Genomic DNA, 13,296 nt, shown 5'->3' with positions numbered 1-13,296 from the left:
TTTGGGTTTTCTTGGCAAAGATACTGGAGTGGTTTTCCATTTCCTTCTCTAGCCCATTCAACAGTTGAAGAAACTAAGGCAAACAAGGTTAAATGATTTGCCCAAAGACATAGAGCTTTTAAGTGTCTGAGGCTAGATTTAAGCTTTGAAATGAGTCTCCTGAAACCAGGTCTGGTGCTCTGTCCACGGCACCACTTACACATCGCACCTATGCTCTCCTTTGATTCTCACAACAAATCTCTGAGGGTATGTTGCTCAAATATCCTTACTCCATTTGACAAATGAGGGAGCTAAGACTCAGAGAAGGGGATGGACCCTTAAAGATCCTCATAGTTCAGAGTTCTTTCCACTATACCTAACTAGAATTACCCAGAGAGCCTAGGTTCCAACGGTGCAAGATGAACCAGGACAGCGAGGCACGTATAACAAGTTTCCAGAAGGGCACTGTCTGTCCTTTGCCACATCCGAGGTGCTCATAACTCACTGATAGAGGATAAAACTTCATCTGGACACTTCTGATCCTTCTTTTGGGGAGAATGAAGGCAGGACCAACCCCAGGCAATAAGAATTCTCATGGGTTTATCATGGTACCCTCCCATCTCTTTTTCTATGCCTTCTTTCCTCCTCCTCCCAAGGTCCCAGAGTCCTTTCCTTCAGATTGGCAGCACCCCATGTTCAGCTCTTTTCTCCCTAAGCTCCTAATAAAATTGCTTACTTGGTCCATCAGAAAGGATTTGACAAACTCACTTAAATTGAAATGTTAATGACCAATAACAGCTTAATTATAATTCATTTTAATTTTAAATTAAATCAATTTCAAATTCTAAGAGCAGGGTATTCTTTTTGGAGGTATTTGCATTTTAATTGGGAATAGTGCCTTAAACCTTAAGGGATGACTCTCTTATCCAGACTTGGGGCAGCAAAGGTGGTGCAATGGATAGAGTGCTGGTCTTGGAATCAGGAAGACTCATCTTAATGAGTTCAAATTGAGCCTCAGACACTTAATTAGCCATGTGACCTTGAGCAAGTCACTTAATCCTACTGGCCTCAATTCCTCCTATGGCAAATGAGCTGGAGAAGGAAATGGCAAACCTCTCCAGTATCTAGGCCAAAAAAACCCCAAATGGGGTCACCAAGAGTCAGACACAACCCAACAACACCAACAATTCAGATGTCAACACATCTAAGTGGCTGCCTACTTCTATTGATAAATAATGAATACATGCAGAGACCGGATCTAAAGATCTCCAGGGGGGATTCATGCTGCCCTGTGTTCTTGAAGGTCTAGTCATTCCCAAGAATTCCATTCCCTTGATACGTGGAAGGTCCAGAAAGTCTGCCCCATTGTAGTATGATGATCACAGGGGCTGTCTCATGAGGAAGTAAGTATCTTTGTCACGCTACCTTGAACAACCAGAGAGAAGAAATGCTTTTCGGACAGTACAAATAGGAATGTGGGCTTTTTCTTTTCCCATGAATAGTTACTCACATTTCCCTAGGGGTGTCTCACTTTTGAGCACCCATGTTGAGAATTACAGATCATGAATTGTTTGAGTGTGGTGGTTCTGCCCATTGTTTAGACCCCCTAATGACAGACAAGTCCAGATTGGACTTCCTTTTTTGAGAAGAAAACCTGAAGAGAGGGAAGTTCATGAACTTGTTTCAGCTCATAATGTCAGAATGGGAACAAGTCGTGGATCATGCTTCCAACCTAAACCCAAGGCTTTTTTAGAAGGCCTACAATCCCAGTTATACATCTGTAAGGATGACTGTTGTGCCAAGCAAACCTGGAGTTGGAGGAAAATAGCGAACCCAGAGAACTTTATTCTAGTAAGGTTCTGTCATGTGTTAAAATGTTTTAAAATTTATTGATACGTTTTGTTTTTACATCAATCATTTCCAGATATACCTTTATTCTCTCTTCCCACCCTTCTTCTCTCCATGAGTCTTCCCCTTATAATAAAGAAAAAGTTAAGCAAAGCACCAGACATAGGGATCAAGTCTGAAAGCAAATGCACCATTCCACACCCATAGTCCCCCACCTTGTAACAAAAGGAGGGAAGCACATTTTCTTATCCCTTCTCTGGGGCCAAAGTTAGTGATTATTATTACATAGAATTCAGTCTCATTTTCTTTTTCTTTTCCTTTTACTGTAACATTATTTTTCAGCTTATGTTTATTTCATTCTGCTTCAGTTCTTATGTCTTCTCATATTTCTTATAGCCATCATTTCTTTGGTAAGATGATATTCCATTACACTTGTATACCAGAAGTTGTTCAGTCATTCCCCAGTTGATCAGACTGTGATACTAGGCTACAAATCAAGATGGAAGCCAAGTTAGGCTCTTTCAGCATGGATTTGGATTCCCTGATGAATGAATGGGACCTGAGAATCTCAGAAAGGCTCTTGGACCTAGGACCTATCGGGAAGATATTTTATTTCTAGTGCACATGCAGTTTGCTCTCAGGGCAGCTTCAGGGTTCCAGTGGGAAAGAGAAAATGCCATTCTCTCTTTGCCATTTTATCTCTTGGAATAGGAAAAAATCAGTCCTAGCCTATTATCCAGTGTAGCAATGTGAAAGAAGAAAGGAGACACAGCTGCCCCCCTCACTTTTCCTCTGGGATCTCCACCTTCCTCCATCTAGGCAATGTGGAGATTTGAAGGGGTCCTTGCCTAAGCTGGTAGAGAAGTTAGAAATTTTCCCCTCTTTCAGCGCAGAAAAAAAGACTTTCAGTTCTCCATCAGGTGCATCAGATGACAACCAGCTGCTTAGCGTGTGTTACAAAGAAAAATACCCTTTTTTACTTCATTCTACAATGTCATCTACAAGAACCCTTTCATCCCTCCTTGATCAAGTTGTCTTGAAGATTCCTATCTCCCACTTCCTTCTTTCCATCCATGTGCTTTCCCACCAGATTAAAAAATAGTAGATTTGGTTACAAATGAAATGCTATCAGCCATCCCCATCTTCAACCCATCCCCCAGGTAGCGTAACTTTGACCAAGAACCACTACTATTACTGTTATCTATAATATCTTGTAACTCAAGTGTTTTTTGGCTAGCCCAGATTGGCTTCAGATCTCTCTGCCTTGAAACTCTTCTGCTTTGGAAAGTCAGTGCAAAAGGACACATCCAACAGCCAACGTGCAGTTACCACAGTGCAACCAGCTTCTTTCCATCTTTGAGAATTAGATATCTGAAGGGGTTGGGGTTGAGGAGCAGACGGGCAGTGCTTCTTTCTCTCATCCTACTCTTCTGCCTCCTGGGACACTCAAAGGAAAGAGGAAATGTTGCTTCCCTTAGTTCACCTTCCATACCACAGCTGCCAGATGAATACATCAGAGAGCCAGGAGCCGTGTTTCATCGTCACCCTGACGTTGATGGCCTTTTGCCAAGCCAAGAGACCTTATGCTGGCAGGAGATCAGGAGGAACTCTGACTAGTCTGAAATAGCTGGATACAAACCAAGATGGCAGCCAAGTTAGGCTCTTCTAGCCGGGATTTGGGCCCCTGAGCTGAAAGCCTGATGGATGGATGGGATTTCTGGTCCTCAGACCTATTATCAAAAGGAAGAGACTGTTTTGAGAACTAAGCAGATTGAGAGAAGATAGATAGACTGAAATGAAGGGAAGTAGAGTACCAATAGGGGCCAGATGAAGAGATCTGAGATGTGGATTTATTAATGCTACTCCACTGAATGTCAGGATGTAACTGAACTGGCCTAAATGTCAGCACTATCAATGTGTGGATAATAAAAGGAACAATTTCCTGATATCAAGGTATATTAAACACAGATGACTTCACTTTCTTCATTTTTTGTTTTTGTTGTTGCTTTTATTTTTATTGTTTGAGTTCTCTTCCACAAAATGACTAATATGGAAAAATGTTTTACATTATTTCATGTAATATAATAAATGTAAAATTTATATTTGATTGCTTACCATCTCAGGGAAGTAGGAGGTAAGGGAAGGGAGTGAGTGAGGGAGAAAATTTGCGCAGAATTTTAAAAAAGATTAAAATTTGTTTTTACATGTAATTAGGGGAAATATTAAAACTTAAAAAAAACAATTAATTTCACACACACACACACACACACACATACGACCCATAGAAATGTATGTGCTCCCTCTGCCTCTCTGTCTGACAAAATCTTCACCATCCTAGACTGAAAGGATGTCTTAAGATGTCTACGGAAAGAGCTTTCTTTGAGGTGTTTAAGAATAGGAAAGAGAGAAAACATGATGTAGAAGGAAGAATAATGAACTTGGAATCATGAATCCTACTACTTCCTGCCTACATGACTCCAATTGGGCAAGTCATTAAAATTCTTTGGACCTTAGTCTCCTCCACTGTAGAATGGAGAGGTTGGACTAGATGGCCTTTGAAGTCCTATATAGTTCTAGATCTATGATCCTAAGTAGGAAGACCAGTGATTTGAGAAACATCATGGGGAAGTACAGAGGTGTCAAACTCAGGACCAGCAAAATTCAAGTGTAGGCTGAACCAGGTTCTACACTGGTTTAGCTTAAAATTCCAATTCAGCCAACACTCAAACATTATATTCACTGTAAAATCCAATGTAAATATCCAACAAGTCAATAGGTGACCCACCGGGAGCCATTTCTTTTTGAGTTTGCTACCACTAGGTGGGAGGAGAGTTGGTATTAAGAGTTAGTGAGAACCTGAGTTCAAGGTTTACCTCTCACATGTACTGACTGTGTGACTCTGGGCAAGTCATTTAACCATTTAACAATTTCTGATATGCATTGATCTTCATTCAGAGTTTTCTAGGTCAAACGAAATTAACAAACCAAAGAAGTGGAAAGAAGACCCTTTAATATCTGGCCAGGTCAGATTTGGTAAAGTTTGGAGGTACACAAATGTGATTCCCAATGTCTTTCCTCTTGCTGTCTATGGTGCTTGACAACATCATAACATTCCAGCCAAGGGTATGGCCCAGATCCAGGATGTATATTCTTCTCCATTCATATTTTTTTGGGTGTGATCAGATCTGTTTTCTAAATTATGAAGGATACTCCCAGTAGAGTATCCTTTAACACAGATTGAGAACTTGTCTATATTCTCTTAGAGAGATGCCTAGGATGCTAAATAATTTGCCAGTGGTGACTCAGATGGCCTAGAGGAAGGACTTAAACTCAAGTCTCCATGTTCTGTGTCTATTCAAAGTAGCCTACAAAAACAATTTTGAAATTGATACTCCTATTTCTTTCCTCTCTCTACTTTAGAATCCAAAGACTCTGAACCTTGGATAATGCACATTCCCTACTTCACCTCAATGCCCCATACTTACCTAGTTACCTTTCTGAAGAGTCAATACAGTACTACCGCAAGCTTATTCGGGAGTCTAGATGCTGTAGGTGTTCTTGAACCCCATAAGGAATAGTGGAGTTCCACATCCTGGAAAGGAGAGCAGGAAACAAAGGTTAGAAAAGAAAAGAGGGGGACAGCTAGGTAGTACAGTGAATAGAGTACTAGACCTGGCATTGGAAAGACTTGGGTTCAAATTTGGTCTCATACACTTCCTACTTGTATGATCCTGGGCAAGTCACTTAATCCTCATTGCCAAGCCCTTGCTACTCTTCTGACTTAGAAATGATAGCAAGACATAAGGTAAGAGTTTAAAAAAGGAAAGAAAAAGAGAAGAGAAACACAACCCATGGCACTATCAGATTCTTGTTTTCTGCATCATCCCTCAAACATAAGTGAGGAGAATGGAGACATCCCACCTATTTTTGATTAGCAACCCCCTGATGTAATAGCAATAAGTACTAGACTAGGTAGCACGGGAGCCAGAGTGGAGGATTTCGAGTCTAGAAGAACTGACTTCAAATCCAGCCCCAGGCACTTACTAGCAATGAGACTTTAAGCAAATTATTTGACCTCTACCTCAGATTCCTCATCTACAAAATGGGATCCATACCTACCACATAGGGCTATTGTGAAGAATTAAAGCATATAAAGCACTTTGTAAATCTTAAAGCACAATATAAGTGTTAATTATCATCATCATCATCATCATCACTACTAGAAGATTCTAGGAGACAAAGATTCTAAACCTGCCTCTGCTAGATGACTAGCTGTGATCTTGGTCCAGTTAATTCACTTCTATAAGTCTGTTAAAATGCCTATAAAATTCAGATAATAATCTTTTTATTACCTTACTGGGTTATTAGAAGGTTCAAATAAGATTATGTATATACTTTTATTTTTATTATTATTTATTCTGTATACTTAAAAATATGAAGTGCTACAATAGTTTAGGGTATCATTAGCTTGGGCAGCTATGTGGTACAGTGGATAGAGCCTGGACCTGGAAGACTTGAATTCAAATCCTGCCTTGGATACTTCCCTAGCTATGTGACCCTGGGCAAGTAACTTAACCTTGTTTGCCTCAGTTTTCTCATCTGCAAAATGAACTGGAGAAGGAAATGGCAAACCACTCCAGCATCTTTGCCAAGAAAACTCTAAAAGGGGTCATGAAAACTAGGACACAATCAAAATGTCTGATTAACAACAACAAAGTTCTCCTACATATAACATGCAGACTTCATGCTGTCAGGACTTACGCCAATGTCTCAATATGTGGACATTTCTTCAGACTGGCTGTGAGCTGCTGGGCTCCTGCAACTGTGAACTTGTTGTACTGAACACTATGGAGAGAAACCCATTGGTTGTTGTTAGTGTGGCAGGCTCAATGTTATGATGGCAAAAGCTTTGACTGTGGATCTTGGGTCTGAGCCCAGGGAACAGCTGTCTCAGCCCATCCCTAGTTCCTGTGAGTAAGGAATGGCTCTTAAAGAGGTCTCCTTGAAAAAACTACCAATTCACCCATTTACTCTATGGCACCCAAGTTACAAGTGTATTGAAAGTCAGTTCTCTTTCTCTGTAAATCTAAAAGTAGCATGAAACAATGATAAGAAGGCTGAATTTGGAGTCAGGAGGTTTGGATTCAAATCCCATCTTTGACACTTACAGCCCATGTGAATCTTAGGAAGCTGATCCCTAAGCTGTAGTTTAGTCGTTTTAAAATTAAGGGGTTGCAGTAGAATTGGTCATTGGCTATGGGAGTGGGGTGGGAGGAGGGGAGGGAAAGAACATGAATCATGTAACCATGGAAAAATTTTCTTAATTAATCAGTTAAAAAATTTAAAAAATAAATGAAGGGGTTGGAGGGCAGCTAGATAGCACAGTAGAAAAAGCACTAGGTCTGGAGTTGGGAGGACCTGGGTTCAAATGTGATCTCAGACATATTCTAGTTGGGTAACCCTGGGCAAATCAGTTAACCTTCATTGTCTACTCTAGCCCTTTACCACTCTTCTATCTTAGAACTGATACTAAGAGAGAAGGTAGGGTTTTAAAAAATAAAAATTAAAAATTAAATTAAGAGGTCAGACTAGATTACATTTTAAAGTCCCTTCTAGCTCTAAATCTATGATACAATCACCCTGATTTGCTAACGTGTGAAATTTCCATGTTATAGAAGTTCTAAATGCCTACCCATGACCCAAGAGAAGCTGAATTCTGTTTAGGGGCTTTATGCAAATCTAGGTGGCCAGAGCCTGGAATGCTCATCACTCCACATCCATGTATTATTAGAGGATGGCTCAGGGTAGGACTCCCCAAAAGAACAACAAGATAGTTGGCTTTTTTTTATTTTTTATTTTTTATTTTTTACTTTCCTGGGGACAGGGCGTAGCAATGGCTTTATTCCCTGTGTGCTATGCCCAATAGTCTGACCTTCAAAGGATCTATGTCTAACCTGCTTTGGGAAGGGTGGCCTTTTCAATCTCTGTCTCTTGTTCCCTAACCTGGCACTCATTTGATTCTGATACCCCATGAGTTCCTGTATACTATGTCCTACTTGCTCGCTAATCAAATCATGCATTTATTGGTCAATAAATGGTGGGAGGCTCCCTGAAGAGTCATTTTTTCCCCTTTCCATGAAGGGGGAGAAAAGGATTCTGAGATTCAGGCAAATAGTCCCTAAGGAACTTGCATCTATATTTCCTCAATCTCCTTTCAAGGCTTCTTCTCTGAGGCTTGAGATTCTATAGCAGAAACAGACCCTTTGCAATGTCAGTAGGAGATACTCTATAAACCAGCCCTCCAGAACCTTTTATTTCAGACTTCGCCCATCCCCAACGTTTCCCCTCTCCAATCCCCCAGCATCTCCCAGACTCACTCCAGGACTCTCAAGGACACCATTTTGGGAAGCACACTAGCGATGTTCTCGGCTCCAGTATCACAGATGCAGTTGTTGTACAGGCTGCCAAAAACAGAGGGGGAGGAGGAACCACTGTGCATTTAGGAACCTGGGATATAGGAGAGGGAATCTCTAAATCTATCTCACTGTACTTTACTGTCAAACTGACCACCGTTACTGGAAGAAGAGAAAACACAATGTTTCTTCAGTCACTGGGGGAGCCCCTTCCCCAAGAGTGAGTGTGTGATCCTTGTTATCAGTAATCATTGTTCAAGCCATCAGCATTATTAACAATGGTTACCTATTCATTGTGGAATATTGCTTTCATGAGATGACTATTTCTAGTCATGTTGTATTAAACGCTGAGACCACAACTATTAACATCAATCACAAACCTCTGTGTGGGAGGTATTGTTCAGATTTCAGTGATGAAACAAGCAGAGGTTGTATTTGCAGCAGGAAGGAATTTGGCGGGACTTAATGAGTGTCCAACATTAAAGGTTGGAAGATACTAGAGAAGTGGTGGAAGGCTGCAGAACCTTCTCTGATGGGTGAGAGAGAGATTACTATTTCCCGGGGGGAAGGTTTAGGGCTTTTTCTCCAGATGGGACTGCTTGGAGGGCCAGTGGACTTTTTCATTTTTAGAGCCCCCAACCCAATGTATCAAGTTGCTGTTGTGACAGGGAACTCTATGCACCTAAACCACCAAATCTTTCTAAAATTTGTCAGGGAGAGCCTCTCACTCACCTCAAGGTAATGAGGGATGTTGCTAGTGATGGCAGAGCTTTGGCCAACTCTGTGGCTCCCACATCAGTGATGCAATTCTGAGACAAGCTGGAAGAAACATAGAATGGGAAAGAGGGTGAATTGGAAAGGCAGGAGTTCCAGTCAGGTCAGTTCCTACTCTTGGGGAAATTTGGAATGATCCAAATTTTTCCCAGTTTTTCTTTCTTTTTTAAAAATTTTATTTAATTGATTAATTAAGAAACCAAACTGATTTTTAAAAAACCCTTACCTTCCACCTTGAACCCAATACTAAGCATTTAGGTCCCAAGGCAGAAGAGTGGTAAGGATCAGGCAACTGGGGTTAAGTGACTTGGCCAGGGTCACACAGCTAGGAAGTGTCTGAGGCCAGATTTGAGGACATCCCTTCTCTAGGCCTAGTTCTCAACCCACTGAGCTACCCAGCTGCCCCTCCCCACCCAAATGATTTTCTATCCCTGTTAGGCTTCCTACCAGCTCATCACCCTACCACCATGGCTTTCTTGACTAAGCTTAGTTTTATCCCAAAGGCTAATAATATAGGCAGAATGATAAAGATCTTTTCTTGAGACTTACTTCAAGGTTTCCAAGACCTTTAATTCTGGAAAGATGGCAGAGAGCTGAGTTACACCTTCATCCCCAATCTTGTTCTCACTTAGGGTGTCCAGGCTGTAAGAAGGAACCAAGCATAAAAGCCATCAAGTTGATTCTGAGAGGAGCCTTCTCTGGCCCACTTTTGCATTCTCTCCCTTGCCAAGACCAAGAGGAGAAATGAAGGAATTTCCTTCTTATAATCATCGTTCCCTGGATATTGATACTGCTCTCCCCCTCTTGGGTCTGGGCTACTTTATGTAAACAGCTGGGTTAAAAGGAGCTGAAAGCTCACTCAAGAATAAGAAGATAACATAATGCGGTACTATTGTGCCATAAGAAATAACAAACAAGATGATCACAGAAAAACCTGGAAAGACTCATATGAAGTGATACAAAGTGAAGTGAGCAGAACCAGGAGAATGTTGAACACCGTAACAACAATGATGTGTGATGATCAACTGTGAATGACTTAACTATTATCAACAAGGCAAGGCTCCAGGACAACTCCAAGGTACTCATGCAAAAAAAGGCAATCACCACTAGAAAGAACAGAATCTGAATGCAGTTTGAAAAATGCCATTCTTCACTTTATTTCCTTCATGAATTTTCCCTAATGTAAGCAATACGTGTCTTGTTTCACAAAATGATAAACAGAGAAATATGTATTATATAATAATATATGTAGATCCTATATCATATTACCTGCCTTCTTAGTGGTGAGAAATGAGATGGGGAAGAAAGAATGAGAAAGATTTTTAGACAGTTAATATGAGAATTTGTTTCTTTTGGATAATCATATTTATTATAATTTATTACATGCTTATAACAAATCACATGTATTATATTAATATAATGTTCCTATATTGGTATATATAAAATTTTTTAAAATTCTCATTCAGAATGAAAAGAACATAAAGATAAATTTGCCATTTGATATCTGCAATAGAGTAGAAGAAATGTAAGTCTCAGTGACAGGAAAACTGCTTTAAGTTCTGACTCTTCCTATCACTAATTAGCTGGGTGACCTTGGGCAAATAATTTAGCCTTTGAGTCCCATTTTATGTATTTTTTTAACAATTTTTTGGGTGTATTTTTGTATTAGTATTGGTTCCAAGATGGAAGAAAAATTTTTACAAAATAGGACACTAGTATCTGCCTTGCCTATCTCAAAATGATACTATAAGGATCAAATGAGACCATCTATTAATTTGATTCCCTTCCAATTTTTTTATTACCATAAAAATTCCAATAGAATTATTAGAGAGCTGTCTCAGAGGCAGAAAGACCTGGACTTAAGTTCCATGTACGTAATGTTCTAACTGTGAGACTCTGGACAAGTCACCTTTTGATACCCCAGACTCTCCACTTAACACTGTAGGCTGGTCTGCGTTGGCAGAGGGAAGTTCCCACACTAGTGGAGAGAGACAGAGAGACAGAGAGACAGTCACAGACAGACAGAGACAGAGAGACAGAGACAGAGAAAAAGAGAGATAGAGAAAGAGAGACAGAGATAGATAGAGAGAGACAGAGACAGAGACAGAGATAATGAGAGACAGAGAGATAGAGACAGACAGAGAGAAAAAGACAGAGACATAGAGAAAGAGGCAGAGACAGATAGAGAGACAGGCAGAAAACAGAGACAGAAACAGACAGAGACAGAGACAAAGAGATAGAGACAGAGAATATATATAGAGAGAGACAAAGGCAGAGAGACAAAGAGATAGAGAGACAGAGACAGAGAGACAACAAAAGATAGAGAGACAGAGAGAGAAGGACAGAGACAGAGAGGAGAGAGAAGAGGGGGCAGAGGAGAGGAGGAAAGAGACAGAGTAAGACAGAGAAAGAGATAGAGGCAGAGAAACAGTGTGACAGACAGAGACAGAGAAAAAGAGATAGAAAAACAGAAATAGACAGAGGGATACAGAGATAGATAGACAGAGAGACAAATAGATAGAGACAGAGAGAGAAAGACCAAGACAGAGAGGAGAGAAACAGACAGACAGACAGACAGGAGAGAGAAGAGGGGGCAGAGGGGAGGAGGAAAGAGACAAAGACAGAGAGAAAGAGATAGAGGCAGAGAAACAGTGTGACAGACAGAGACAGAGAAAAAGAAATAGGAAAACAGAAATAGACAGAGGGATACAGAGATAGATAGACAGAGGGACAAATAGATAGAGAGACAGAGAGAGAAAGACCAAGACAGAGAGGAGAGAGACAGACAGACAGACAGACACATAGACAGACAGAGAGGAGAGAGAAGAGGGGGCAGAAGGGAGGAGGAAAGAGACAAAGACAGAGAGAAAGAGATAGAGGCAGAGAAACATGACAGAGACAGAGAGATGGAGGGAGGGAAAGAGGGACAGGAGGTGAAGGAGAGGGAGAGAGAGAGTTATGGATCTCAAAGTACTTTGAAATATAAATGTGACTCCCTAGGTTCAGAAGGAGTGTAACTGAAATGCTAAATGCAGAGAAGGCATGGCTTCTTTCCTAGAGTGGCCCCACTGGATGATTTTCACTACCCTGAAGAATCAGACAGAGAGAAAGGGAGAAAGAGAGAAAGGGAAACCTCAGAAATGAAACAGAATCTGAATTTCAGAATTTAGAGTAATTAAAATTCAATGATAGAGGAGAACCAAAGACTTCCCCTAATAGCCTTTCCTGAAGCCAGCAGAGCTCAGGGGAGCAGAATGTGAGTCTTTGGACAGAAACCAGGCCCCAGGAGGCCCAGGCTGAATTACTTTCTCAAGCAGATCCAGACACTGAAGAGAACCAAAACCCAGCCTTCTTAGGCTTAGGCAGTTAGAAGAGACTGGAGAGGCCCATTAATACAGTAATCTCAATTTACAGAAATTGGGAAAACTGAGGTCTGGGGAGGTTAAAAGATTTGCTTGAGGTCACGCATGTAGGTGCCAAGTTCATTGGACAATAGCAATCCATTAGTCGTGGATTACCTCCTCATAGTCTTCTTGGCTGGGAGGTGGGAAGATCATCCCATCATAGATTTAGAGGTAGAAGGGGCCTAAAAGGGCATGTAGTTCAACTCCTTCATCTTGCAGATGAAAGAACTGAGTCCCAGAGAACTTAAGAAGATCTGTCCAAAATCACAGAGGTAGAAAACAGCAGAGCCAGGCTTTGAGTGCAGGTCTTCTGACTCCAAATCCAAAATATTTCCCCCTATGATATGCTGAGTAAAGGCTGTAGAAAGGTAATTGTTTGATCAACAGTCAGTATCATGGCTATCAGTTTGCTAAAGGTACATGAACTCCCTTTACTCAGTCTTGGGAAGGCCTGTGTTAAAATGAAAATCTGAGTCAAAGAACCCGGGTTCAAAACCTAGCTCCACCACTTAAGACCTGCGTGGCTTTAAGCAAATTAACTTAAACTCTGCACCTCAATTTCCTCATCTATAAAATGAGGTAATTGATCTAGAAATATTCTCTAGGATCCTTTCCATATCAAAATATATGGGGAAACTAAACTGGTTTCTTATTGGATTCTTAAGGTAAGTGATTAGAAACAGGGGAAAGGGACTTTCAAAGGAAGCATTTTCCCTTCAAAGGTTTAGAGAAATGAAGCAGGTATTAAGCAGCAGAGAGTTTAACCTAGGACATCTGGTTCCAATTCATAGTATTCTTTTTTCCTTCCTTCCTTCCTTCCTTCCTTCCTTCCTTCCTTCCTTCCTTCCTTCCTTCCTTCCTTCCTTCCTTCCTTCCTT

General features: G+C 40.8%; 1 protein-coding gene across 1 annotated transcript in view; it reads right to left on the bottom strand.

Annotated features, from left to right (window-relative positions):
* Nucleotides 1-2,986: 2,986 nt before the first annotated feature.
* CIITA (class II major histocompatibility complex transactivator) overlaps nt 2,987-13,296 on the bottom strand; it is a 36,728-nt gene continuing 26,418 nt past the window's right edge. The window contains exons 15-20 of the mRNA XM_044657326.1: nt 9,564-9,656; nt 8,973-9,059; nt 8,205-8,288; nt 6,589-6,672; nt 5,313-5,419; nt 2,987-3,557 (exon numbers count right to left, since the gene is read on the bottom strand). Coding sequence (XP_044513261.1) covers nt 5,344-5,419; nt 6,589-6,672; nt 8,205-8,288; nt 8,973-9,059; nt 9,564-9,656 — 424 coding nt within the window. The 3' untranslated portion in view covers nt 2,987-3,557; nt 5,313-5,343. The remainder of the gene's footprint in view (nt 3,558-5,312; nt 5,420-6,588; nt 6,673-8,204; nt 8,289-8,972; nt 9,060-9,563; nt 9,657-13,296) is intronic.

This window comes from Gracilinanus agilis, chromosome 1 (assembly GCF_016433145.1).
Source record: "Gracilinanus agilis isolate LMUSP501 chromosome 1, AgileGrace, whole genome shotgun sequence".
Classification (NCBI taxonomy): domain Eukaryota; kingdom Metazoa; phylum Chordata; class Mammalia; order Didelphimorphia; family Didelphidae; genus Gracilinanus; species Gracilinanus agilis.
Note: the sequence above shows the minus strand (reverse complement) of the source record. Positions and strands in the feature narration are given on the sequence as shown.